The sequence below is a fragment of the Hypomesus transpacificus genome, chromosome 9, assembly GCF_021917145.1.
Source record: "Hypomesus transpacificus isolate Combined female chromosome 9, fHypTra1, whole genome shotgun sequence".
Taxonomy (NCBI): Eukaryota; Metazoa; Chordata; class Actinopteri; order Osmeriformes; family Osmeridae; genus Hypomesus; species Hypomesus transpacificus.
In genome coordinates, this window is record NC_061068.1 from 9,785,849 (window position 1) to 9,812,973 (window position 27,125).

The 27,125-nt window shown below is 49.1% G+C and overlaps 1 protein-coding gene across 3 annotated transcripts; it reads left to right on the plus strand.

The window, feature by feature from the left end:
• Nucleotides 1-1,101: 1,101 nt before the first annotated feature.
• Nucleotides 1,102-26,325, plus strand: dip2bb (disco-interacting protein 2 homolog Bb). 3 transcript variants are annotated; one of them, XM_047024578.1, is made up of 40 exons: nucleotides 1,102-1,349; nucleotides 11,561-11,632; nucleotides 12,218-12,427; nucleotides 13,864-13,989; nucleotides 14,082-14,456; nucleotides 14,619-14,762; nucleotides 15,501-15,620; nucleotides 15,794-15,991; nucleotides 16,229-16,320; nucleotides 16,677-16,787; nucleotides 16,979-17,129; nucleotides 17,239-17,348; nucleotides 17,424-17,526; nucleotides 17,640-17,704; nucleotides 17,823-17,916; nucleotides 18,039-18,158; nucleotides 18,250-18,364; nucleotides 18,502-18,641; nucleotides 18,829-18,965; nucleotides 19,100-19,180; nucleotides 19,535-19,662; nucleotides 19,940-20,054; nucleotides 20,258-20,459; nucleotides 20,687-20,799; nucleotides 21,119-21,142; nucleotides 21,844-21,924; nucleotides 22,155-22,278; nucleotides 22,460-22,581; nucleotides 22,699-22,810; nucleotides 22,924-23,033; nucleotides 23,158-23,288; nucleotides 23,408-23,576; nucleotides 23,927-24,097; nucleotides 24,373-24,434; nucleotides 24,542-24,599; nucleotides 24,693-24,767; nucleotides 24,875-25,049; nucleotides 25,307-25,430; nucleotides 25,638-25,929; nucleotides 25,982-26,325. In XM_047024578.1, the coding sequence occupies exons 1-39, from the start codon at nucleotides 1,265-1,267 to the stop codon at nucleotides 25,888-25,890; spliced, it is 4,998 nt and encodes a 1,665-aa protein (XP_046880534.1). In that variant the 5' UTR covers nucleotides 1,102-1,264; the 3' UTR covers nucleotides 25,891-25,929; nucleotides 25,982-26,325. The 3 variants fall into 3 exon arrangements, with proteins under 3 accessions (XP_046880534.1, XP_046880533.1, XP_046880535.1); XM_047024577.1 differs by having other exon boundaries at nucleotides 25,638-26,325; XM_047024579.1 differs by lacking the exon at nucleotides 21,119-21,142 and having other exon boundaries at nucleotides 25,638-26,325.
• The last annotated feature ends 800 nt before the right edge of the window (nucleotides 26,326-27,125 follow it).

Genomic DNA, 27,125 nt, shown 5'->3' on the forward strand with positions numbered 1-27,125 from the left:
TGGATTAGTGGACACTGATGAATACCACTGTTTGCTTGTGTCTGGTCATATTCTTTCTGTTTAACGGTCTGCCGGTCTGTCACTCTGGAGTGATGTCTATTGATTGATGCAAACACCAACCTTGTTTTTTTATTATGTGAGGATTCTTTCCTCTTCTGTCCTAATGTAACAAACTTGAAATGGTTAGTTTTAGATTCTACTTTACATAGTAAAATCAACAAATTCATTCTGTTATAAAATTATTGACCAAGGCTAAACTAAGTTGAGGAAAAAGTAGTGCAATATATTTTTATATTTGAATCTATCAATATCCATGTTCCTGCATTTACTGAAATGTATGTATAGAAGTAATTAGCTTAAGCTTCGTATTCAGTTGCTAACTAATGACATTTAGATGATCAGAGGAAATGTAAACATGATGTATTCTAGTGACATTTGTGGTTAGAGGATATCTACAGGGAATTCTACATGCCCTTGTCTTGGGTGCTCTGTATCAGTTCAACTCTATTTCATGGAGTATATCAGTAAAGTCACTTCCTTTGAATATTTTAATTCATGAAATGCAGTGATGTGTTTGTGTTTTATACCACATCTATATTGCTTTGAGGAGTATCATATTGTTTATTTCTCCTTGTAAACTTTTTTTTTTGTAAGTCATTGTGAATGTTCATTTAGTTCTTTTCTGTCGGTTACGCTTCTAGGATCATGTTTCACCATTTTCCTTTCATTTGTCAAGAATCCTTTCATCTTTACTCAGAGAACCCCAGATGTTGAGTTCTACAATGAAGCAGAATTGGTTTCTACAGATACATAAATGTTTGCTTTTTTATAATTCCACCTCAAGGCAGGTGCAATCAACTGTATAGTCTCAAATAATGAATAAACTCGGGCAAATAAATAAGTTAATTGAGAAAACTAGGGTGATACATTTTTTTTATGCTTTGGAAAACTATCATTGTACAATTGGTGAATTTGTATCGATTGTATTTCTGTTACCACAGCCATATTAGTTACCACACAGTTGCCACCAGAGGGAGCATAAAGTCTACTGTATTCAATGACCCAGTCAGAACAATTAACATCAGACATGGTCATGTGACAGATTCCTTTGGTGAGTTGTTCATCTCCCACAGTTATGGCGGTGTCGGGGAGTAGGAAAGATGGGAAACAATCCACTTCTTGATTTGTATCTTTGTCGTTGGCTTTGAGACGTGTCATCACTTTTCCCCTCGTTGCAATAAATATTTGTGTTATTCATCCAACGATGGCGGACCGAGGCGCGGACATGTCGGCGCTACCTAAGGAGGTCAGGGACCAGTTGGCGGAGTTGGATTTGGAGCTCTCCGAAGGTAAGGTTATCATATAATCAACACAGAGAAGAAAATCCAGATATCAAAACTGCGTTTGCGTTCCATAGCCTGGTAACGCTCTTGTAGTGTCCCGCTTATAAACAGCTACAAACACCGTCCCGCGGCAGTGATGAGGGGACTGCAGTAGACCCACAGTACAGTATTATAGCCTCCACTGGAGAGACTCCCTCGTTGTGGCTGTTCGCTGAGATGAAAACACTGACCTCCTTTTTTTTCTGTAATTTTGATTATCAGATGTATAGGCATAATGAAGATGAGTCTCAATTTTGGACTGCTATTTTTACCATCTTATACATCCGGTATAGTTGTGTAAGTTATACTAAAATACCAGGTGATTTACTGAATGTGGATGATGGGCTACTTGGAAGGTTTTGTTAAATTCGTATAAAAGTAGCGTGTATTTAGCTGAGTTATCAAGCGTGGTGTGTTACTTATTCTGAAGACTTTGTTCGAACAGCCCCCATTTAAAACACCAAAGAGCGATCCGGTAGCTACTGTACGGCTTCTCTCCTGTCAAGGAAAATGGGTCAAGTTTCTTTCTTATCACTGTGATATTGATGTTAGTTCCCTGTCATCCTTCTGGGGAAAATATGCTTTAATTTTTTACTTTTTATATAGGCCTACCAAAACGTGTGCAGATGCAGTTTGATGAACGCCTATAATATTAAAAGAAAGTGAATCTTCTGGTGTTATGCAAGTCTTCTGGGTGAATCACAGTATGGCTGGAGCTGTGCCGGACGATCCCCTGAGCCTGGGGGTGGATGAGTAATATTATGTTTTGTTAGTGAGAGAGAGAGAGAGAGAGAGAGAGAGATAGAGAGAGAGAGAGAGAGAGAGAGAGAGAGAGAGAAAGGAGTGAATGTATGGCTGTTTAGTCACTAGCATCTGTGATCGATTCTCGTCCTCTCTATTGAGCCTACATTGAGTGATGTAGTTCCATTCACACCCTGCCTCTTCTCAGCTTACACCTGAAACTCAGGTGGCAAACACACTTAGGTCTACCTGATACTGCCATCTCTGTGACACATGAGACACGCTCTTTTGTTACCAAATACTATCAGCCTGAAGAGCTTAGATTGTATATTTCTATAGTTTCAACTGCATAATGTCAATATGCTACTGCAGTACTACTCGCCAACAACTTGACTGAACAGCCATAGGACATGCTAGTGGGTAGAAGGCACCATAGGTGTCCTATAACATGAGTGGAACAGGTGCCCTTTGAGACTGGCCTATCCTCTGCACACTGCCAAACACACACTTGCACAGTGGCTGCTTTGAGCTGTTAAACTTGCTCCTTGTCTTTATTATCGCAAGAAAATACATATTGAAGTCGTTTTACGAGTCATGCATGAACGTGTGCAGTGGATTGTTCTGAGGCACCACAGAGCTCATGTGAACACTGGGAGCCTAACCCTCGACCCACTCTTTCCTCAGCCTAGATGAGTTTGTGTCCTGGTTTATAATAGAGAGCAATTACCAATGTGATAATGAGCATTGAGAGAGGTGAGAAGAGGGTGAGGGGAGAAAAGTGGAGAGGGGAGGCGTGGATGGAAGAGACATGGGAGAGAGATGATTGGATGGTGGAGAGAGGGATCGAAAAATAGGACAACACTGTTTTGTGTATGATGTTCTATTCATCTATACATTTGATGAATCGAAATGAATCTAAATATAAAAAAATGTTCTGCATTGCAGAAAGTTTTCAATTGCTGCTTTAATCCTATGTTAGGCTCCTGGCGTCACATGCCAGTGTCATTCTTATATTCTCGATTTATCCGACATTGTATTGGACAGAGAACTTGCGTCTTCACAGCCTTTCATCCCAGAGCTAACCCTGCTGCACCATTTTGTGGCACCATGGCATTTAACACCACTGATTGATTCACTGTACAGCCATGTAGCCTACAAGATGACCAGATGGTCTGACTGAGGCAGACATGATTGTAGTTTACTAGGGCAGCAATATTTGTAGTTAAGCCAGGCTGCTCATCCTGCTTAGGAGTAGTTTGAAGGGTAGAGTTACGTATATGTCAGTTGGTGCTCTGTGACTCAACAGTAATGTTAGCCTTCGAGGGCAACCGTCAGTCTGTTGGCTTTCAGAGCTGAAAAGAAAGTCAAGGAGGAGGAGGAATAGGAGAACTGTACAACTCATGTAGGTCTATTGCACAACATTGTTTTTCAGTACTATGTTGATCTGTTAGGAGACCCTTCAGGACAGTGTGTAGTGAAGACAGGCCAGTGGATACTCCTATGTGACAATGGTCACCTTATTGCTATTGTGTTGTGTTAAATATGTAATCAGCTTATTAGCAGTGGCAGTTTGTGTGGGTACACCATGAAGTTGAACCTCTGTGACTTTAAGGCCACAATGGAGACCATTCAGAGGGTAAAAGGTACAATGATTGTGAGGCTGGAATTAGTCTGGACTCAACTGGAGGGTGTCTGGGTATTTGTTTTTCATTGTGAACATAAATCAAACAAGCACATTCTCTGTCCCTCCTGGCCTTGCCTGGCCTGGCCTGTGTGTTAGCCCCAGTGTGGTGAGGGACTCCCTCTCTGGGTGGGGTTATGCAGCCTAAGTGCTGTACTGCCCTGATAAGGAGTGGGAGTGGATGTGTGTCCCCCTCCAGCTCTTCTGCAGGCCCTGGCTCCGTTTCACCCCACTGTGGGCTCAGGTGACTAGGGTCCACTCCGCTGTGTGTTTATGTTACTGTGGGAGGAGAGGCAGCTCTGCAGCCTGTTTGATGCTGTTCAGAGGGGAGACCAGAGAGAGAGAGAGAGAGAGAGAGGGAGGGAGGGGGAGAGAGAGAGAGAGATTACAGCCCTGCCTGCGTCTCCCAATCTAGGTCACAGAGCATCAGGAGCCAACATGCCTGGCTCATTCAGCCTGTGAGTCACACTAGGCCAGTACTAGCTGCTGGGGGCATCTCTCTCTCTCTCTCTCTCTCTCTCTCTCTCTCTCTCTCTCTCTTTTTTCTCTTTCTCTCTGTCACTACCTGCCACTCACTCACATTATCTCATTCAATGTTCCTCTTTATCAACAAGGGAAGGAATGATGAGCCACACACACACACACACACGGCTGCTGTGGGAGGTTTTGTTGACTTCCTTGTTTCCATTTAAAAGATCATTAAGTGTAACAGCGGAGCTGTGCACTGATCTCCATCCAGACGTAAAGGCCCAGAGACTACATGAGGGACAAGGAAATCCAGATGTGTGTCAAGCACACTGCAGAGATGGCAGACGGCAGGCCGTCAGAGACGAACCCCGAGCAGAAGTGCTTGGTGTCTTTCAGAGGAGTTCTTTGTTTTGAAAAGGATGCTTTGTGTTATGTAACACCTTATGTGAATAGTCAATGGCCTCAAATTCACGAATGATACACGAGGGCCGGCACTCTGATTACACGCACTGAGATCTGGAGCTGTCCTACATGATCCATGACACACACACACACACACACACACACACACACTGAGGAGTCCATGCCAGACCTCCCTGGGGTGCCAGGCTGTTATGTGCCTAGAAGAGAGTGAATAATTCATCTGGGCCCAGAGGGTGACACACACACACAGCCAGCATCACACCCGTTCTTAGAACAAGCCATTCAATAAGCAGGATTAACCAGAAGCAGGTGCAACATTTGTCCAAGTTTACAGTCAGATCTTCACCTTCTCAGCAGGGTTCATGTGTACAGTCAGATCTTCACCTTCTCAGCAGGGTTCATGTGTACAGTCAGATCTTCACCTTCTCAGCAGGGTTCATGTGTACAGTCAGATCCTCACCTTCTCAGCAGGGTTCATGTGTACAGTCAGATCCTCACCTTCTCAGCAGGGTTCATGTGTACAGTCAGATCCTCACCTTCTCAGCAGGGTTCATGTGTACAGTCAGATCCTCACCTTCTCAGCAGGGTTCATGTGTACAGTCAGATCCTCACCTTCTCAGCAGGGTTCATGTGTACAGTCAGATCCTCACCTTCTCAGCAGGGTTCATGTGTACAGTCAGATCCTCACCTTCTCAGCAGGGTTCATGTGTACAGTCAGATCTTCACCTTCTCAGCAGGGTCCAAAGCTACCTCCTCCCCACATTGGACTGCCCTGTTCAGTCCAGGTATGAACTATTCAGTAAAATACATACAGATTATTACCCATGATGCCACACTCGTACCTGTCTGAATACTGTTGAAAAAGCAAGAGAGAGAGCGAAAGAGAGGCAGAGGAGGATAGAAGACAGGAGACCAGGTCACTTCTGTGCTCTGAATTATTGAACAGAGCTGAGTGGATTTGGCAGCATTGAGAATATGTATGTGTGTGTGTGTGTGTTTCTGTGTTCAGCACATCTTTAAAAACGATCCATCAGTAAGCCTCCTGTCGGACTCAGCATTATGCAAGTCTGTGGTGTGTTTCCAGTGGACCGCATGGGAACAGGTGGATAATACCTTGTTTCTGAAATGTCCTGTGTTTATTTACTGTCTCATGCTGACTCATGGCTATGGTAAGTGTTTATGGTTCTCACCCTTGTGGTGTGCAACCCACAGCACCAACGGTTGGATAGGCCAGGAACTCATCTCAGTGGCCAGTTCCAGACAGGCAGACACACTCACAGATACACACACACACATATAGTTCGCCTGGCCTAAGGGGATTGTTCCCAGACAGGGTTGCCTGAGGCCTGCTAGTTCAACACTGCATGGAAGTGAGGAAACCAGGGAGGGGGGCGCAGAGTCTCCGACAACACGTGGGCCGTGTTACCATGGACACAGGGGGTCAGGATCCCCCCTCTTCCTCAGTTTGTGTTTGTTATAAACCCTGGGAAGCTTAAGACGCCCATATGCCGGGATGACAGCCAAAACACAGTAACACCAGCTAACAGCCTGCATAAGCCCTGTAAGATAATATCATAGAAGAAACATATGTTGCGAAGGAAGAAATTGTCCATGAGAACTGGCCCCGCTGGCCAGTGTGCCGTCTGCACATCATCCAGAATGCTTCTACCAGCCCAGTTACATTTAATCTGAAGTCGGCTCACATCATCTCCAGTGCTGTGGTGGCCTCCAGCCTGTGGAACGCACCTGGATCAGAACTTAGAAGCCCTCTCTGCTGACCAAACAGCTCAGAGCCTGCTGGCTGTTTGGTCTCCTGGGGTCTCAGTGCTCCAGGAAATGGAAACCCCATGACTTCCTGTGAGCTGTGCAAGTGGAGGTATAGAGGGGAAAAGAGCCACCAGCCAACTCCCTGAGGATGTCACCATGGTTATGTTGGCAGTGTTTACTATCCTGTCTAAAACCAGTGGTTGGTGGGTTTTGTTTTTAAAACTAATAATAGCAAGGTTTAGAACGATACGTTTTTGGATAGACCGCGTGGAAGACGTGGTTAGGTGTATGTGTGCATGTGTGTGTTTAATAACAGAGCTATAAGCTTGGGTGTGAGGTGTACAGTAGGCTGCTGCCAGGGTGATACAGCAGTGTGAAGGACAGGAGGAGGCGGCTCTGTTATACAGCAGGTGTGCATGAGTCAACCATGCCTGGACCTGCACAGAGGGAGTGGAGGGAACAGGAAGGGGGTGGCTGTGGGCTGAGTCAAGATTTCGCCTCTCTACCAGCACAACTTTGTCTGACACACACTATACACACATACACTAACACACACGCACGCACTCTGACGCACTGACGCACACACGAGGTTCTCCCTTGTCTCGTTGCTAGGTCAATGACAGAATGAAAGCGTCTCTTTGTTGTTTCAACACTGCGACAGGTGGACAGCCTGTGTGTGGTGCCTGAGTCACTAGCCCAAGATGAAACCTGAAACACCTGCCTGCCCTGAGAGTAGACACACCTAGCTGCTGTTCCTGAGAGGGGCCCCTTCTCCAGGGAGACAACAGAGAGGCGGGGCTTGAGAAAGAGCCAGTGTTCTACATGATAGTAGTTTAGAAGCAGCCAGCACCCTGCTCTGGAGTGTCTTTAACAGAGACAGGCTGAGGTTCCTCTCTGGTAGAGGGTTTAACAGACACAGGCTGAGGTTCCTCTCTGGTAGAGGGTTTAACAGAGACAGGATGAGGTTCCTCTCTGGTAGAGGGTTTAACAGAGACAGGCTGAGGTTCCTCTCTGGTAGAGGGTTTAACAGACACAGGCTGAGGTTCCTCTCTGGTAGAGGGTTTAACAGAGACAGGATGAGGTTCCTCTCTGGTAGAGGGTTTAACAGACAGGCTGAGGTTCCTCTCTGGTAGAGGGTTTAACAGACAGGATGAGGTTCCTCTCTGGTAGAGGGTTTAACAGACACAGGCTGAGGTTCCTCTCTGGTAGAGGGTTTAACAGACAGGATGAGGTTCCTCTCTGGTAGAGGGTTTAACAGACACAGGCTGAGGTTCCTCTCTGGTAGAGGGTTTAACAGACACAGGCTGAGGTTCCTCTCTGGTAGAGGGTTTAACAGAGACAGGATGAGGTTCCTCTCTGGTAGAGGGTTTAACAGACACAGGCTGAGGTTCCTCTCTGGTAGAGGGTTTAACAGAGACATACGCTGGGGTTCCTCTCTGGTAGAGGGTTTAACAGACAGGCGCTGGGGTTCCTCTTTGGGGCTGGGAGTAGGGCTAGGGCTGGGACAGGGATTGGGATGGAAGCTTGGGCTGGGGCATACCGCTCTGCAGGCAAGCCATGTCAGAGGACAAAAGATTGAGCATTGGAGAAGATGACATCATCCTCCTAGACAGGATGTTTGTGTGTGTGTGAGAGAGAGAGAGATAAAGAAAGAAAGACAGAGAAAGAAAGAAAAAGAAGGGGGTCAGATGGCTGAGCGGTTAGGTAATTGGGCTATTAATCAAAAGGTTTCCCGTTCGATTTCCGGCCGTGCAAAATGACGTGTCTTTGGGCAAGGCACCTCACCCTACTTGCCCTGGGGGAGAATGTCCCTGTACTTACTGTAAGTCACTCTGGATAAGAGCATCTGCTAAAATGACTCAATGAAAAGAAAGAAAGAACAAAATACAATATATTTTAGCTCATTCACAACAAGTTATGTTTGCGTTGGTGTGTGGATTGCTAGTGCATTTTCCAGGACAGTATCTGCTAGCCCAGCAAGCTAGTTGGCTGTTTTGAGGGGAAGCCCTATGGGAGCCTTCCTAGGATGTTTGTTACACAGATACAAACATGCTGCTTACTTACTGTAGGAGGAGAAGACCTTTTTCTTTTTAAACTACAGATAATGTCCAATGTCGATCAGTAAATGGATCTCTTTCTACCTCTCTCTCTTTTTCTCTGTCTCTCTGCCTGTCTGTCAAATTTGTGTGTGTGAGTGTTTGCGTGTGCATGTTGGGTCATGTACTGTATTTTATCTATAAACATGTTTACGTGTGCACCTGGGTTTATCAAGTGAGTTGCAAAGAGGAAGAAAAAACCAGAGAGGGAGTGCAAACGAATTGCTATTCAGTCAGAGTGCCAATGGGGTGAAAAGTAAGAGAGAGAGTGAATTCTCACTGCTATTCAAACAGCTGAGTGGATGTGTGTTGTAGGAAGAGGGAAAGGAGAGAGGGCGTGCGGGGGAGGGGGGCTCTGATCTGTCTAGATTCAAATCTCTAGGCCTCGCCACCAACACTCATGTCAAGGCAGCCTAGCGACGCTGGACTCGGACCATAGAGAGAACCCTGTGACTGAGTGGACCAGGCGCTCTGACAGTGGGTCAGCGGTGACAGTTCCTGCAAAGTCAGTCCTGACAGACAGTCCTTCTGTCTTCATCTCATGGGATTTGCTACTGCCTCTAGTTCCACTCTCGTTTCACTTATCCTTTAACTCTGTGCCTCTGACACTGACCATATTCCACCTCCGCTTACTATGGACTGCACCATCTGTGCTGCGGGAGGGGTGGTCTTGATCAATGTGGTACGCTCCAGTGAACACAACCAATCTAAAGTTGAGTGGTCAATGGGAGGAGCTTTTAATGGTACCATGGTAAAACAGATAAATGAGAAATTGCTCTGATGGAATTGTGTTTACTTTGAGACTCGCCTCATGCCACACGTACGCCCCTCCCCCATCTCCATCCCTCTACCCCTCTGCAGTGGAGCAGGCTGGTAACATGAGCTAAAAATAAGTCGCGTGAGTAAGCTGGGCCAACAGTACCGTTCATGCATTACTTATGGAAGTGTTTACTTTCCCTCGTTTTACTGATGGTGGATGATGTGGCTGAATTGTGTGCGTGTGGTCAGTAGGCTAATAACTCTAACATGAGGCTCTTAACAGGCTAACATGAGGCCACAGGATGTGGGTCTTGCTGGTTCTTCTTGACTGTAACCTTCAAGCTATTCTATCTGGAGTCTGGACAGTGATCCTTCATTCACTTGTGTGGAATTGACATTGACTGAAATTGAATTTGTATGTGATGTGTGTGTGTGAGAGTCTGGATATGTGTGTGCCTGGAGATACCTCAGAATCTTGGTTGCATACCGTGTGTGTGTGTGTGTGAGTGTGTGTGTGAGTGTGTGTGTTGGTGTGTGAGTGTGAGAGAGAGAGGTTTGTAAGGTCCTCTGTGCTGAGGCTGAGATCTGACCAGCGCGTCCCAGTGAAAGCTTCACCTTTTTCCTGCCCGTGTGTCTCAGCAGCCTAATCTGTAATCTGGGATTAGTCCCACCGCCTGGCCCGGGGAGAGTGCTGGGACATGATACATCCGCTCAGATAGAAAGATCACCCCCAGATTACCCATCATAAGGGTTGCAGACAGATGACTGAACGGGGGATGATGTGTCCCCATGTAGGAGGAGATGATGTGTTCCAGATGTGGTGTCACAGCAGGTGTGTGAGGGAAGGAGGATGGGTCCCTGAGAAGGCAAGCATCTGGGATTCCTGATGTGTGTCTCCTTGGTTAGGGGCCTGGCAGGGACACGTCAGGGTGCCTGCTGAGAGTTGGGGTTAGTTTAAGGATTGGAGCTAGATCGATTCACATTTAGGGTTTAGGTTTGATTGTTGGGTTAAAGTTAGGGTTAGGGATTACGGAAAACAGGATTTCAAATGGGACTAAAGTGTGAGTCACCACAAGAATATCAATACAAACATGTGTGTGTGTGTGTGTTTGACAGCTGTTCTTACGGAGGCGGTTGGCTACAAGCTGATCTGCTTCAAGGCCAGATTCTCAGGAGCCAGGCTCAGTCAGGCGCCAAATAGAGAGAACAAGCGAGGAAGGTTTGAGGTCATGAATAAGTGTACAGTTGACAAAGAAGCAAAAAACACTCTTTCTCTGCCCCCCCCAGATACCCCAACTCTGCACTCGTCGACCTCAGCACTCCTTCTTGTCTCCTCCTTTTCCTCTCCTCCCCTGTCACCCTCCCTCTGTCTGATTCATCCCATCCTGCTCTGGTGCCCATATGCCCTCATATTTATTCTGTTCTTTTATTTTTTTGCTCTCCTACTCACTCGCTCTCCCACTTCCTCCTCACATCCTGAATCCTGGAATCACACCAAGTATTATTCACAACTACATACTTGGTTCATCATTTTAATCTCCATTCATATTTATAGTGTTTCACATATTTTCCTTATTCCACCTTTCTACCATCCCCATCCTCCTTTCCTCTATTTCCTGTGCTTTATTTCTCTCTCTCTCATTTCAAATGTTCCCTCACTCTCATTCCAACATAAAGGATTTGTGTTGGAACCGTGTAGCAGGTGGTGTCCCAGTAGGGTGGGCCTCTCACCCAGAGCACGGTCATCCTTCCTGGGGTATTCACTCTCAATTACAGATGGTTTGCCTGATGACAGTGTCTTGCCCCCTTTATCTTAAGAGTTCCATCGATAACAATTGAATCAGATTCATCCTTTTTTAATCGGCTGTTAAAGTTTACACTTGTGTTCAAAGAGGTATGGTAAATAGTCACTCAAATACTCAGTTGACCTTAGACCTGGGGAGAAGTGCTGGCAAATATCAGGGAATATCAAAGCTTGACCTTCTGGTGTGTGTGTGTGTATTTGTCAATACAACAGTGCTGTTTGGGTCAGTACGTGTGTGAAGTGAATGCATACAGTACATACAAAACATACAAACATCCCAGCGGTATTTATAAGTAAACCCTGTACTCCACATGTTGTTGAGAAAAGTTGGAGGTGATGTTCTTGTTTGTGTGTGTGTGCATGGGGGTGGTGGGGTACTGTAATGGTGTGTTGTCTTCGGTCAATCCCACACTCACTCACGTGTTGTCTTCTCTACCAGGGGACATCACTCAGAAAGGGTACGAGAAGAAAAGGACCAAGCTCCTGGCTCCATACATCATCCAAACACCAGGTAGGAAACTTCTAGACTTCTTTACACTTCCAGCCAGCTGTGGCCAAGGGCGTCGTTTGTGGGGGGGAAGGGTAACCGCCCCAATATTCAAATGTTATTAATGTTGTGTGACGTTACTTCAACCACCTCCATGTTCAAACCAAATCTACGCCCTTGCCTGTGAATACCAACCATGTCATGCTGAAATGCCAGAAGAATGGTGGGAGGGAGGTGACAGCCAGCGTGTGCTCCCTGCTGCCCCACGGTGGCAGCTCCTCATACTACAGTGTGGCTTCTGTTCAGGGAGAGGCCTGGAGCCTGTCTTGACAGGCAGACAGACTTCCCCCTTCAGTGGACCACTTCCTCCGTGGCTCCACTGGCTGTAAATATTGTCGAGGTCACACAGCCCTTCTAATATGGAGCAGACCTCGTTGAGCGCCAGGCCAAAAGTAGTTGATTCTATTCTGTGATGGGAGGTTACAATATAGACTGCTTTTGACATTTTGATTAGAGAGCTGTGCTGTGTATGGTATTCGATGATGTGCACAACGGCTCTGTTTGTTATACGCTAACGTGTGTGTGTGTATGTGTGTGTGTGTTCCACAGTGGAGCCTCCTCAGTATGAATCTCAGGCTTCAGGTCCCAGCTCCTCTTCTGGCCATGCCCCTCCTCCTTCCAGCTCCTCTTCTGGCCATGCCCCTCCTCCTTCCAGCTCCTCTTCTGGCCATGCCCCTCCTCCTTCCAGCTCCTCTCGCTACCGTCGCTCCCGGCGACCACATCGCAGTGGCGGAACCAGGGACGACCGCTACCGATCAGGTGAGAAGTTATCGCTCATGAGGAGAGAGGAGGAGAGGTCATATGCCTAGGCCCATGAACACAGTTTGGTCAACGTATTTTGCATTTAATCAATATATGTTGCCTGAGGAAATCTGTTTAGTCATTGTTGATGGTAACGATCCAGTCTGGTTTGAAGCTGAATCTCTAGACAGGAACTTGTTTCAAAGGGACCAATTAAAGTGGCCCTTCTTTGTGTGTGGTTGCTGGAGAGAGAGAGAGGTCTGTCTGAGATCAGCAGGGCCCTGTGGTGAAGTAGAAAGACTGCTCTGTGACTGAGAAACCCACTCTGCAGGGGAGGCTGCCCCCCCTCCCTCCAGCCCCCTCCCAAGCCCCCCCTCCCAGCCCCCTGGCCCCCTAGCCCCGCACGGTGAAAGCAGAGTGATGTCACAGCTCGGCTATGCAGTGGGCAGTGAAGAGGGCAGGGGAATACTAAGCAGGAGGGGGGTCTTGTGTCCAGGCAGGGGTTCTGTAGCGCTCTAAGAAGGACAGTAGAGACAGAGTGGGAGGCCGGAGGTGGGAGAGGAGAGGGGAAAGGGAAGTCTGCAAGAACAAGAAACAAGCCCCCACACTTCCACACCTGTTACTGGGGTGTCACTAGCACACCCACTGTGTAAACGCATCCTCGGCAGTTCTGTCTCTCTTCCTGCCTGCTCTTCCTTCGGTCCCTCCCTCTCTGGTGAGGCTCAGGGGCCCCTGGCCTCAGGGGGACCCCGTCGGAAACTGGGATGGATCTGAGGTCAAGCAGAGCATTGCTCAAGGGATAGGGAGGGAGTGGTGCTGGAGCTAGCTACAAACCAGCTGGAGAGAGAGAGAGAGAGAGAGAGAGAGAGAGAGAGAGAGAGAGAGAGAGAGAGAGAGAGAGAGAGATGCCTTCAGTCAGTCCTTCAGTCCGTTCAGTCCTCAGACTGTTTATGGTACTGTCCGGCTGATGACAGACGTGTGGAGTGTGTGATTCAGAGACTCTGTTTTATGTAACGAGGCTCTGTGTGGAGTGCAGTGCTGATGATTTATTTAGCCATGTTAGTGCTGGGTGGAAGCCGGCCTCCATCTCTGTTAGGGACTGCTCCTGTTTCACTGTGGAGTCTACATGTGTGGCTCAGTACACACGTGGGTCCTTCACTGTGTGCAAATGTAATCAAGTGAACACATTTGTGTGTATTTCTGTGTGTGTGTGTAATGAGAGGGTAGGTGAGGATGATAATAGCCTAACTCAGAGCAGAATAAGTTGTATCCTGTCGCTCTGTATAGTTAGAATAGGCCTACTACAACACTGGACTGTACTATAGACCACTTCTAATGTTTATGACAGAGTTGTCTCATTTAACCGTTTCTCTCTCTCTCTCTCTCTCTCTCTCTCTCTCTCTCTCTCTCTCTCTCTCTCTCTCTCTCTCTCTCACTCACTCACTCACTCACAGACATCCATTCAGAAGCGGTCCAAGCTGCGTTGGCCAAACATAAAGAGGAGAAGATGGCCCTGCCCATGCCCACCAAACGTCGCTCTACCTACGTCCAGTCTCCTATTGAGGCCCGGACACCCCCAGGTAGGCCACCTGCTATTCCCTGTAAACCCCTCAGCTACGACGAGGCGCACCTCCATCACTCTATCTTTCTCTGTCTTTCCCTTCTCTCTCAGACTCTTCGTCAGGGTCGGAGGACGAGGCCTCTGTCCGTAGACAGGGGTCTGTGGGGGTGTTGCTTGGTGCCCCCCCATCCCTGGCCCAGCCCAACCTGCAAAGCCCTGACTCTTGGATCAACCGCTCTGTCCAGGGCTCCTCCACCTCCTCCTCCTCCGCCTCCTCCACCCTCTCCCATGGAGAGGGCAAGCCCCAGTCCCAGCCTCAGTCTCACCCCCAGTCCCAGCCTCAGTCTCACCCCCAGGCCCAGGCTCAACCTCAGTATAAACCACAGTATCAACCTCAGTACCAGCCCCAGTATCAACCTCAGTACCAGCCTCAGCCCCAGCCTCATCCAGCAGCAGTCGCAGAAATGCTGGCTCACACGCGCATCGGTAAGACACGCTTTCATTACCGCGGCCCAAATTATTCACAAGTTGTTGTTTGTGAGTATTCATTATGCACGTGACATATTTTTTCTCCAAAAAGAATAGAAAGTCTCAAGCTGTTTCCTAGGCTAATGGAGCCCCCCCCCCCCCCCCCTTGTCTCTCCTAAGCCCCATCTGAGAACCGCGGCCCCCCGCCTGATGTGACGGCCGCGGCCCCCCAGGTCAGGGGCCCCAGGGTAGACCTGCCCAACGCTGTGGTGCGGGGCATGAGTCGAGGTCAAAGCCGCTCCAGCATGATGGAAACTGCCGACGGTACATGTTTACATGTATATTAGTGTGTGAGAGGGAGAGAGGGGGAAAAGAACTAGTGAGAGAGTCAGCAGTAATGCTGGTGTAAGTGAGGTAGAGAGTGTACTGTATGTCGTGATCTTCATGCGCTTCTTTGTTTTCCACGTCAAATGCAGACGCCTTTTCTTTTAGTTCCAGGATTGCATTATCATTAATCCAAAACCATGTTGCTTTCTTTTCTTCTGGTCTTCTTCCACCCTGTCACTGTTTATTTGAATGGCTGTAGGGAGGGGTACCTACAGCCTGAGAGAAACCCGTAAGAAAACCTTTAATCGTCTGTGGAACGTGTGTGACCTTGTGACACTGTTTTGACCCCCTGTGCACCTTAGACCTAGGGACCGGAGTGGAGACGAGCTGTACCCACAAACATGACCCTTCTGTGTTTCCCCATAGAGACCAATGAACCCCACTCCCCATACCTCACCCCAGTCCTCCTGTTCCCAAGTGTTGAGGTAGCCCTGTGTGCTGGCTTTCATTCCACATTGAGGCCTAAGAGTCGGTTTGATTGGATGTAATTGGACGGGGTGGGGGTCAAATAGGAAATGTGTTTGGAGGTTACAGATATTTGGAGTGAAAAGCAGCACACTGTATGAGGTTAGGGAGTGTGAGGAGAAGCCTTTCCCTGGTGTGTTTGTGTGACTGGATGTGTTTGTCCGGCCACTGCCTCCCCCCCCCCCCCCCCCCCCCCCCCCCCCCCTGTAGGGGTGCCGGTGAACAGCAGGGTGTCCACTAAGATCCAGCAGCTGCTCAACACCCTGAAGAGGCCCAAGAGGCCCCCCCTCAGTGAGTTCTTCATGGACGACACTGAGGAGATTGTGGAAGGTGAGTGGCACTTCAATCTCATACAGAGTTGTTCACTGTGTGATCCGTCTTGACCTACGCTTGGGATTGGAGAATCAATGAGCGTTCTACGAAATATATTAGAGTTTTGAGAACACATTTACTGTAGCCTTCATTCATCTGCATGATTATTTCCTCTGTTCTCTCCATCGCAGTGCCCCAGCCGGACCCTAACACGCCCAGGCCAGAGGGCCGTCAGATCATCCCAGTGAAGGGGGAGCCCCTGGGGGTGGTCAGTAACTGGCCCCCGGCCCTTCAGGCCTCCCTGGCACGCTGGGGCTCCACACAGGCAAAGAGCCCCGCTCTTACCGCCCTGGACATCACGGGCAAACCCCTCTACACACTCACCTACGGTGAGAGAGAATACTGTGCACACACATGCAAGCAGACGCACTCAAACAGACTCACACTGTAGCTATGTGACATTTGGTTGGTTCTCTAGGTCTTATTGTGTGGATGTTGTCCCTCTACTCTTCTATCTTCCTTCCCTCTCTTTCTCCTCCATCCCTCCTTCCACTTTTGTCTCGTCCTCCTCTCTCGTCCTCCTCTCTCTTCATCCTCCCTCTTCATCCTCCCTCCACCTCCACCAGGGAAGCTGTGGAGTCGCAGTGTGAAGCTTGCCTACACTCTTCTCAACAAGCTGGGTCCCAAGAACGAGCAGGTCCTCAAGCCTGGAGACAGGGTGAGGGAGACAACGGCCTACACCATGCAACTGACACACATACACAAACATTCCCTCCCACTGAACAATTGATTCAATGCAAGTGGGATTAAATCAGAACATCATCTATGACCTTTTTCTCATAAATATGTAGTTTATTGTTATTTTTGTTAGGTCACATTATTTAAATTTTTTGCAAAGGTTTACCAAGGTCAAAATTGGCATATTTAAATCTTTAAAAAATGGAGTTGTGCCGCAGAGATGTTATGTAATCCTTGTGTGTCTGCATGACTGCTTCAAGGCATATTTAAGCAAGATGCAGCTTCATAGCCTTAGCTACTTTCTAAACCAAACTGGATTATTCCCTCCATTGCTAGGTGGCGCTAGTGTACCCTAACAGTGACCCTGGAATGTTCTGGGTGGCCTTCTATGGCTGTCTGCTGGCAGAGGTCATCCCTGTGCCCATAGAGGTGCCTCTGTCTCGAAAGGTGATGAACCCACAATATGTACTAGAACTGGAAACATTTAATTCTTAACATTTAGTAGCAGCATTTACAGCTATTTTAAATAGTCTCTGCTGAAGATGAGTAGTTAAAAGCAACTTTACTTTACAACTTTAGTACTTTTTACTAATGCAGCTATTTACAAGATTTAATACACATGTAATCTTCATTTACAGACCACTGCTACTGGTTGGTCACTTGGGGATGCTGGAAATAGTCAGGTGGGCTTCCTACTGGGCAGCTGTGGAGTGGGCCTGGCCCTGACCAGTGAGATCTGTCTGAAAGGTCTCCCCAAGACACCCACTGGAGAGATACTGCAGTTCAAAGGTCAGAAACGGACTAGTCTGTTTCCATTCATCCTGGACTGTTTTCTGTTACATCAGTTGTATTGTCTGAGATCTATTGGTTGCTGTATGGGATTGGCTGTCTCTGACAGGCTGGCCACGACTAAAGTGGGTGGTGACAGACTCCAAGTACCTGACCAAACCCTCCAAAGACTGGCAGCCCCACATTCCTACAGCTAACACTGACCCTGCATACATAGAGGTGAGTCTGTGTGTGTGTGTGTGTGTTTTATGTGTGAGTGTGAATTCTAAATGTGGATTCCCCTGCTCTCTGTAGTACAAGGCCAGTAAGGAGGGCACAGTGATGGGAGTGGCTGTGTCTAAGGTCGCCATGCTGACTCACTGCCAAGCACTGACCCAGGCCTGCAACTACTGTGAAGGTGAGTATCACTGCAAGGCAGGCATACAGGAAGTGCTTTTAAGGCTCATTTTGTTCAAAAAACACATCTGCTCCACTACCTCTATATCTGTATCTGCCTGTTTCCGTAACCAGGAGAGACACTGGTGAATGTTCTGGACTTCAAAAAGGACATGGGGCTTTGGCACGGTGTTCTCGCGGTGAGTTAGGATTTGTTTATACGGCTGTTACAGGTCTATGGGCATATGAGTGTGTGTTCGCTGTTCATGGTTGTAGATAAAACACCTACTGTAGTATGATTGAGGTTGATCGTTGCAGGCTGTGATGAACAGGATTCACACCATCAGTGTGCCCTACGCTGTGATGAAGGCCTGCCCCCTCTCCTGGGTACAGAGAGTCCACATTCACAAAGGTAATACACACACACACTCCGACACGCACGCAAACACACAAACCGTTACTGTCAGGAACTAGAATGACTGAATTGGTATACAAAGGAGACATCAACCAGTAGCTGGATGTCCTTCCCTGTAGCTCGGGTAGCTCTGGTGAAGTGTCGTGACCTGCACTGGGCTATGATGGCCCACCGAGACCAGAGGGACACCAGCCTGGCCTCTTTACGCATGCTCATCGTCGCCGATGGTGCCAACCCCTGTGAGTAGAGATGCTAGGTCATGTTCATTTCTTCCTCAACCTTACTGGCGGACCGTCATCTGAAAGGGAGCTCCCTCCCTCTCTCCCCCAGGGTCGGTGTCGTCGTGTGATGCCTTCCTGAACGTGTTCCAGTCCCATGGGCTGAAGCCCGAGGTCATCTGTCCATGTGCTGCCTCCCCAGAGGCCATGACAGTGGCCATACGCAGGTAGGCAGCAAGATATACTAGGATCGAAATATTAGATTCATCGTTGGATGGACAGATGAATAGTTCAAAGCTCTCTATCTCAGTCTGAAATGTGTGTATACATGGGTGGTCACTGTGTGCCCTGGTCCTGTCTCCAGACCAGGGGTGCCCGGCGCCCCCCTCCCTGCCCGTGCCATCCTGTCCATGGGCGGACTGAGCCACGGCGTCATCAGGGTCAACACCGAGGACAAGAACTCCGCCCTCACCGTGCAGGACGTGGGTCATGTGATGCCTGGAGGTGAGGAAGGAGGAAGGGACTGGAGACAGGGTGCTAAACTGACAGGAGAGAAGTCGACAGAAACGACACAAATACAGGGCGGAATGGGATGACAAGTCTCACCCAGTGTGAGTCGGGGATTCTGTAATGTGCTGGTGTGTATGCTTGAATGCTGACTCTGTCCTGTCGGTCCCGTCTGTCCGTCCAGCTCTGATGTGTATAGTGAAGCCGGAGGGGCCTCCTCAGCTGTGTAAGACGGATGAGATTGGGGAGATTGTGATCAACTCGCGCGCTGGAGGCAACATGTACTACGGCCTGCCTGGGGTCACCAAGAACACGTTTGAGGTGTGGACCATCAGCCAGACTCCTCCTCACCCTGCCCTCACCTCTCCCCAGCCCTGCTCACTCCTCCAAATGATACAGCCATATTGAAATGTTTGGAACTATATTTGATGCGTTTGTGTAATGTGTGTGTGAAGGTGATTCCCGTCAATACCAGTGGTGCTCCTATAGGAGAGATCCCATTTGTGAGGTCTGGACTGCTGGGCTTTGTAGGACCGGTAAGTCTGGTTGGGGTCTGCATGTTAATGTGTTCTTACTCTGAGTAATGTGCTGTGTGTGTTAGTGTGTGTGTGTCTGTTGAGATTGCTGTGTGTGTCACTGTGTGTCTGTTGAGATTGCTGTGTGTGTCACTGTGTGTCTGTTGAGATTGCTGTGTGTGTCTGTTGACGGTGCTGTGTGTGTCACTGTGTGTCTGTTGAGATTGCTGTGTGTGTCACTGTGTGTCTGTTGAGATTGCTGTGTGTGTCACTGTGTGTCTGTTGAGATTGCTGTGTGTGTCACTGTGTGTCTGTTGAGATTGCTGTGTGTGTCACTGTGTGTCTGTGACGGTGCTGTGTGTGTTGGGTCTCCAGGGCAGTCTAATCTTCATTGTGGGTAAGAACGAGGGGCTGCTGATGGTGAGTGGGAGGAGACACAACGCTGACGACCTGGTGGCCACAGCCCTGGCCGTGGAGCCTGTGAAGACCGTGTACCGTGGGAGGTGAGTGGAGCTCACTCTGCCTGCCGCCCTCTGTGAGGGTGGAGGGGATTCTACTGCTACAGTTTCCCAATGCTCTGAGAGCACTGTGATGCTGTCAGTTTGAGATATGGCCTACTACTTCCTCCTGGTGGCTTGATGGTGCACTGCATGCTCATGGGCAAAGTACTTCTTGGAATTTCCACAAATTCATTTACTTTTAAAAAGAGATGTTGTAAATGGAGCCCCCAACAATAAGAGGCAACGTTATAACTGTAAATGATGTTTTTTGTCCCCTCAGGATCTCCGTGTTTTCAGCGACAGTGTTCTATGATGAGAGGATAGTCATTGTGGCAGAGCAGAGGCCGGATGCCAGTGAGGAGGACAGTTTCCAGTGGATGAGTCGAGTACTGCAGGTAACCAACCCCTCCACAACATCACTGGGATTATCTGAAATGAACATCTTCAAATCCCTTCTATGAAGTGTATTTGCCACCAAATATATCCCAACAGATAGGGCACCTACTGTCTTTGTCCCATGTTTACTTATTCCTAATTCCTCCTGGCCTTGTACCATACTAACATTGGTGGCGTTGTGGATGTGTGCTGCTGTGTGCAGGCCATAGACAGCATCCACCAGGTGGGGCTGTACTGTCTGGCCCTGGTGCCTGCCAACACGCTGCCCAAGACCCCCCTGGGGGGCATCCACATCTCCGAGACCAAGCAGAACTTCCTCGATGGCACCCTGCACCCTTGCAACATCCTAATGTGCCCCCACACCTGTGTCACAAACCTGCCCAAACCACGCCAGAAGCAACCAGGTACAATGTGTGTGTGTGCGCGTGTGTGTTTTGAGTGTGTGAGTGAGTGTGTGTGTGTATCTTTACGTAAAACGTGTGTCAAGTCAAGATACAGCACTCTTGAACCAAGCACTGTGTGTGTGTGTGTGTGTATATGTTTGCTTGTGCATGTGTGTGTTTGTTAAGGATACCTGTAGAATTGTTTGTGTACTTGACACTGTATCTGTACTCTGTCCTGCTGTGTGCAGTGGGAGTAGGTCCAGCCTCCATAATGGTGGGTAACCTGGTGGCCGGGAAGAGGATAGCCCAGGCAGCAGGCAGGGACCTGGGCATGATTGAGGACCAGGACCTGGTCAGGAAGGTAGGAGAACCACACAAACTCTTATCACACGGTCTTCTAACCAGTCAGATAGAGCAAGAGCTGGAAGCACTACCGTATCCCATGGATACCTATTACAATGTGCATGATGGTCAGGACTGTCGTGCCTTAGACGTTGCTGCTGAACACAGGGTTTCACCTAAATAGTCAAGGTTCCAGCATTCACCTTTAGATGTAAGGTAACTGTTCTAGTAACAGGTGGGCTGGCCTAGTTCCAGTCAGATCTCTTTCAACATGATCATGAAACAACATGATAGACTGTGTCTTCTGTCTTACTGCCCTCCTTTCTCTCTGGATGTAGCTCTGTATGTGGCCCACCATGATGGTAAGATCTGGTGTGTGTGCCCCCCCCCTCCATGTCCCCTCCCTGGTCCCCTGCTTCAGGAATGTGCTGTACTGTGAAAGGGCCATTGTGTCTGGAGTCATGTTCCATTTTCACATCCACGTATCAGTACTTCTAAGTTCGAACAGGATAGGTTTTTTATTCTTGTTCCTGAGTTCAGACATGGCATGTGTTTGTTCATGCAGTATTATTTGGTGAATCTACGATCCAACCTTCCCAAGCCTTATTAAACCTCAGTGTTAACCCCTCATCTCCCAGCCTCCAACCCTCTCTGTTTGGTCTCCCTCTCGAGAACATCTCTAGAACTGCTGTATTTGCTAGTTCAGTCATGTCTTCATTATTTTAAGGACTATGTTGGCTCTTGCTGCACAGTTTAAAGTGCCAGTTTGCTTGCTTGTTTGCCAATGGGAGTTACATTTGCCTTTGCTCCCAAAAAAATCTGTCTATGGTGGACATTCTGAGTCCAAGATCATTTACTGCAGCTGCAACTCACTGACAGTGTCTGTATGTCCTGAGCGGTAGTGCAAGACAGGCCGCAGTACAGTTCCTCCCATCAGCAAAAACAAACACCCTAGAGATTGTTCTGTGTTTGCTGTTCATGACACCAGAATGTTATTATTGTACTGATATCAAGTGAATGCTTGAATAGAACATACTGGTAATGTCCTGTTGTCTCATTTCAGCACCAGTTCTTGACAGAAGCTCTGCAGTGGAGGGCACAGACGGACCCAGACCATGTTCTCTATGTGCTGCTTAATGCCAAGGTCTCCTTCTCCATTTCTGTTATTCTTTATTCTTTTTTGTCTTTTTTGGGGGGTTTGTTAAGCCTCCACCTCTCTCTCTCTCTCACACACACTCACTCTCACACACACAGGAATGCATACAGTGCGGACTCCAAGATGCAAAATTCCCACATGCTCACTATTGAAGTCAACAGCTGTCTCCCCTCACCGCTCCCTCTCGTCTGTGTGTGTCCCCACATCTTGTCCTGCAGGGGGTAGCAGTGTGCACAGCCACGAGTGTGCAACTGCACAAGCGGGCAGAGAAGATAGCAGCCGCGCTGACGGAGAAGGGCAGCATCAACACAGGAGACAACGTGGTCCTGCTCTACCCTCCTGGTGGGTTCCTTATCTGTCCAACTCTCCCTGGCATTAGTGTGACATACCCGTTCAAAAGGTCTTACTGCCCCTCCCTCCCTCTCTCTCTCTCTCTCCCTCTCTCTGTCTTTCTCTGTCTCTCTCTGTCTCTCTCTCTCCCTCCTTCTTTTTGTTTCTCTATCTCGCTCTTTCTAACCTGCAGGAGTTGACCTGATAGCCTCTTTCTATGGCTGCCTGTATGCCGGCTGTGTTCCTGTCACAGTCAGACCTCCTCATCCCCAGAACCTGGCAGCCACACTGCCCACCGTGCGCATGATTATTGACGTGAGTGTGACAGCGTAGGAGCAGTAGGAGGAGTGTCTGTGCGTACGTGTGTGTGTTCCTACGGTCTGTCTGGACGTGCACAACACTGACGGCCTGTGCTCTGCTCGAGGTTTCTAGGTCAGTAAGGCAGCCAGCATACTGACCACTCAGAACCTAATGAGGATCCTGCGCTCGAAAGAGGCTGCAGCCACTGTGAACATCAAAACCTGGCCCACAATCATAGACACAGGTATGTAGAGGACCACACAGTACACGGTCACTCACACCATACTTATAGTTGTAAAGAAGACATACATTGTGCAACCCTGCTCCCAGAGAGCTAAGTACTGTGGATGTTTTCAGATGATCTCCCACGCCGCCGCCCCTCCCAGATCTACAAGCCCCCCACAGCAGAGATGATAGCCTACCTGGATTTCAGCGTGTCCACCACGGGCATGCTCACAGGGGTCAAGGTACCAGAGGACCCCTAAACAGTCCTAAAGTGGAGAATTGTAAAGAATTTCTTGCTGGCTATGGTTTAGTAATGTGTCTGTGTGTTGTTTGTGTGTGTCTGTGTGTGTCTATGTGTGTGATCAGATCTCCCATGCAGCGGTCAGCGCGTTGTGTCGCTCTATCAAGCTGCAGTGTGAACTTTACTCCTCTCGCCAAATAGCCATCTGCCTGGACCCCTACTGTGGCCTGGGCTTCGTTCTGTGGTGTCTCGCAAGGTACCACACAAACTCACACACACACACACTCCTTCTCCCACCTGCATCCACACACTCTCAAATGGAAGGGCTCACCTTCTGTCTTGTGTGCTGACCCTGGCGTGTTTCTTGTCTCCCAGTGTGTACTCGGGCCACCAGTCCATCCTCATCCCTCCTTTTGAGCTGGAGACCTGCCTGCCTCTGTGGCTGAGCACGCTCAGTCAGTACCGCATCAGAGACACCTTCTGCTCCTACTCTGTCATGGAGCTCTGCACCAAGGGCCTGGGCACGCAGACTGAGATCCTCAAGGTGAGGAACCCACAGACTCACATCCACAGACGCACCTCCACAGACGCACTTCCACAGACGCACCTCCACAGACGCACATCCACAGACGCACCTCCACAGACGCACTTCCACAGACGCACCTCCACAGACGCACCTCCACAGACGCACCTCCACAGACGCACCTCCACAGACGCACCTCCACAGACGCACCTCCACAGACGCACCTCCACAGACGCGTACCGGACAGGCCCACAGCAGCAGCTCTTCTCCCTCTCTCTTGCCTCTTCTCTTTCGGTTTTCTTTTGTAGTGCATTCACGCTGCATTCCCATACTTCCAGGGACTACATTCTTCTCTCTAACCCTTTGTGCAGGCACGAGGGCTCAGCCTGTCCTGTGTGAGGAGCTGTGTGGTGATAGCAGAGGAGCGGCCCCGGCTCTCCCTCACACACTCCTTCTCTAAGCTGTTTAAAGATCTGGGCCTGTCCCCCCGGGCTGTCAGCACGGCCTTCGGGTCCAGGGTCAACTTGGCCATCTGCCTGCAGGTACAGACCAGCCGCCACCACCACCATAACCCCTCATACTGTACCACACCTAAGCTAATACCATTCAAGCTTTTAGCCCAATAGTTCCCTCCCCTGGAGTGTGCTGTATGTAGGTCTGAGTCTGCAGGGTGGTCTCAGTGCTGAGGCTGGCCTGAAGTAGTTTACCTCTGTTAGCAGCAGAATGCGGGCCCACGACATGTGAACAGTCCAGGACTGTGGTGTGTCAGTAGTGGCGTGTCCAGGTGTTCAGTGTGGTTGTCGTCTGTGTTCTGTAGGGCACCACTGGGCCAGACCCCTCCACTGTGTTTGTGGACATGAAGTCCCTGCGCCATGACAGGTGAGAACTCATGATGATAGACTGGCAGGCACAGGCTTTTCTTTGGATGGTTATTGATGTTGAACTGACCGTGTGTTTTTGTGTCATGACGTGCTTATGTAATTCAGAGTGAGGCTGGTGGAGAGAGGAGCACCACAGAGTCTCCCTCTAATGGAGTCTGGCAAAGTAGGTGTCTGTATGCAGCAAGCTTTCACTGAACATCTTCCACTTTACAGATAGACGTATTCCTGACTTCTGTTTGTCTCTGTCTCTCTCTAGATCTTGCCAGGCGTCAGGGTGATCATTGTGAACCCAGAGACCAGAGGACCTCTCGGAGACTCCCATCTCGGAGAGGTCAGATGGAATTGTATCAGCAATGAAACGAAACCATGATCTATCTCAGATTGTGTGACTAAACCATCCGTATATTTCCCTACCCTGCCCCCCTCCCTCCCCGTTAGATCTGGGTGAACAGCCCCCACAGTGCCAGTGGCTACTACACCATCTATGGGGAGGAGAGCCTGCAAGCAGATCACTTTAACACCAAGCTCAGTTTTGGAGACCCCCAGACCCTGTGGGCCAGGACGGGCTACCTGGGCTTCGTCAAGAGGACAGAGCTGCTCGACGCTAGCGGGGGTGAGGGAACCAGCTGACATCACGGTTTAGTGATGGTGCACGGCTCAGGCTTTAGCTTGCGTGGTCAGTATTGAGGCTAAGGACGTTACGGAGTTAAACAAAGCTTAAGCCGATGCTAAAATGATTGTGAAGGTGAACAAGGCTAACTATGTTGTCTTGTTGCCAGTTGCTAATTGGATGAATGTAACCAATATGCCCATTAGAGGTCATATAGGAACTAGAAAACTGCAACCTGACTTCCATACCTACACACACAGATCGTCATGACGCCCTGTTTGTGGTGGGCTCCTTGGACGAGACATTGGAGCTTAGGGGACTGCGTTATCATCCAATTGACATTGAGACCTCAGTGTCTCGGGCTCATCGCAGCATTGCTGAGAGGTAATTACGCTCACAGGACACAAGTGATTGTGTACTGCACTATATCTTTAGTTCATCTGCTTTAGGAGTTGTGTGTGTTGGTATCTATGTGAGCCAACTTACTAACTGCGGTATATTGTGTCTCGTATAAATTCATCCTACCTCACTAAAGACATATTATAAACATTGTCTCTGTAACTCCATCTCCTTCCCACACTTCTCCCCCAGTGCGGTGTTCACATGGACCAACCTTCTGGTGGTGGTGTCGGAGTTGTGTGGTTCAGAGCAAGACGCTTTGGACCTGGTGCCCCTCGTCACCAACGTGGTCCTGGAGGAGCACCACCTCATTGTGGGTGTGGTGGTCATTGTGGACCCCGGGGTCATTCCCATCAACTCTCGTGGGGAGAAGCAGCGCATGCACCTGAGGGACTCTTTCTTGGCTGACCAGCTGGACCCCATTTATGTGGCATACAACATGTGAGGTGGGCCAGGAGTTCAGGGCTGGAGCATGGGACTTGAGGTCTGGGCTGGAGGATGGGACCTGAGGTCTGGGCTGGAGGATGGGACTTGAGGTCTGGGCTGGAGGATGGGACCTGAGGTCTGGGCTGGAGGATGGGACCTGAGGTCTGGGCTGGAGGATGGGACTTGAGGTCTGGGCTGGAGGATGGGACTTGAGGTCTGGGCTGGAGGATGGGACCTGAGGTCTGGGCTGGAGGATGGGACCTGAGGTCTGGGCTGGAGGATGGGACTTGAGGTCTGGGCTGGTCTGGCCACTGTCCAAGTCAGTGATGGCTAAAAGCCTCTTGGACCACCCTATAAACAACACAAGAGTGAAGTTTGGACCTCATCCCACGTGCCAGTGAGCTGTCCTGTGGTGGGGTCATCTGTGTGTTGGATATCAGAGTCATTATGCATGACCTGTCAGTGTTTCCCACAGATTAGAAAACTATATGTGGCGGGGGGGGGGGGGGGGGGGGGGGGGGGGGGGATTGGAAATAATTCACAAAATCAACAACAACAAACAAATAATTTCTGCATATGCAGGTAGCGACGCTGCATACAGGGTGCTAAATAACTATTTAACTGTTCGGCTCCATGACGCCGGGTAAGTAGCTAGCTCTTGAAACTTCTCACCAAAAGAACGTAGGGGAACCTTCGATTAAGACATGTCCGTCGGTACCTAGCGAAAAGTAGCCTCAACTTTCCTAGACCTTTAGCTACGGCACTAATGCTGAAGGCTCGCTGATGTAGCTGTCGGTCTCACTAGAACGGCGTATGCATTGTTGCTAACGTGTGCTGACGTAGTGACTGTGTGTGTATGTGAGAAAGACGCGTGCGTGAAAGAGACGGAGGGAGAGCAGGGAAAGGAAATGCAGCTGAACGAATACGCTGCGTGTTTTTACCTAAATAGCGATAAAAAAAAATGTTTTACGAAACGCAATGTGTGGCGGCCGGAGTTGATTCTGTGGCGCACCGCCACAAATTAGTCTATGTGTGGGAAACACTGCCTGTGTTATGTTTGACACACTGTACACTGTGTTGTAAAGCTACTGTTCTCCAACCTGGATGAAGCCAACCAGAACCTACTCATCCCAGTCCGTTTTACTGAACTGTTCCTGGAGGGGAGGAGCTAGCTGTATGCCCTCCTTCTCTTTCCCTCACAGCTCGACTCTCCCTTATTGCACTGAGTCTAAATGTTTTCAGGTGCTGTTGTCA

Coding starts and splice junctions, on each gene's coding strand:
- dip2bb (XM_047024577.1), top strand. CDS start 1,265: ATGGCGGACCGAGGCGCGGACATGTCGGCGCTACCTAAGGAGGTCAGG. Junction 15,992..16,228: donor CCTCTACACACTCACCTACG/GTGAGAGAGAAT, acceptor CACCTCCACCAG/GGAAGCTGTGGAGTCGCAGT. Junction 18,365..18,501: donor ATGACAGTGGCCATACGCAG/GTAGGCAGCAAG, acceptor TCCTGTCTCCAG/ACCAGGGGTGCCCGGCGCCC.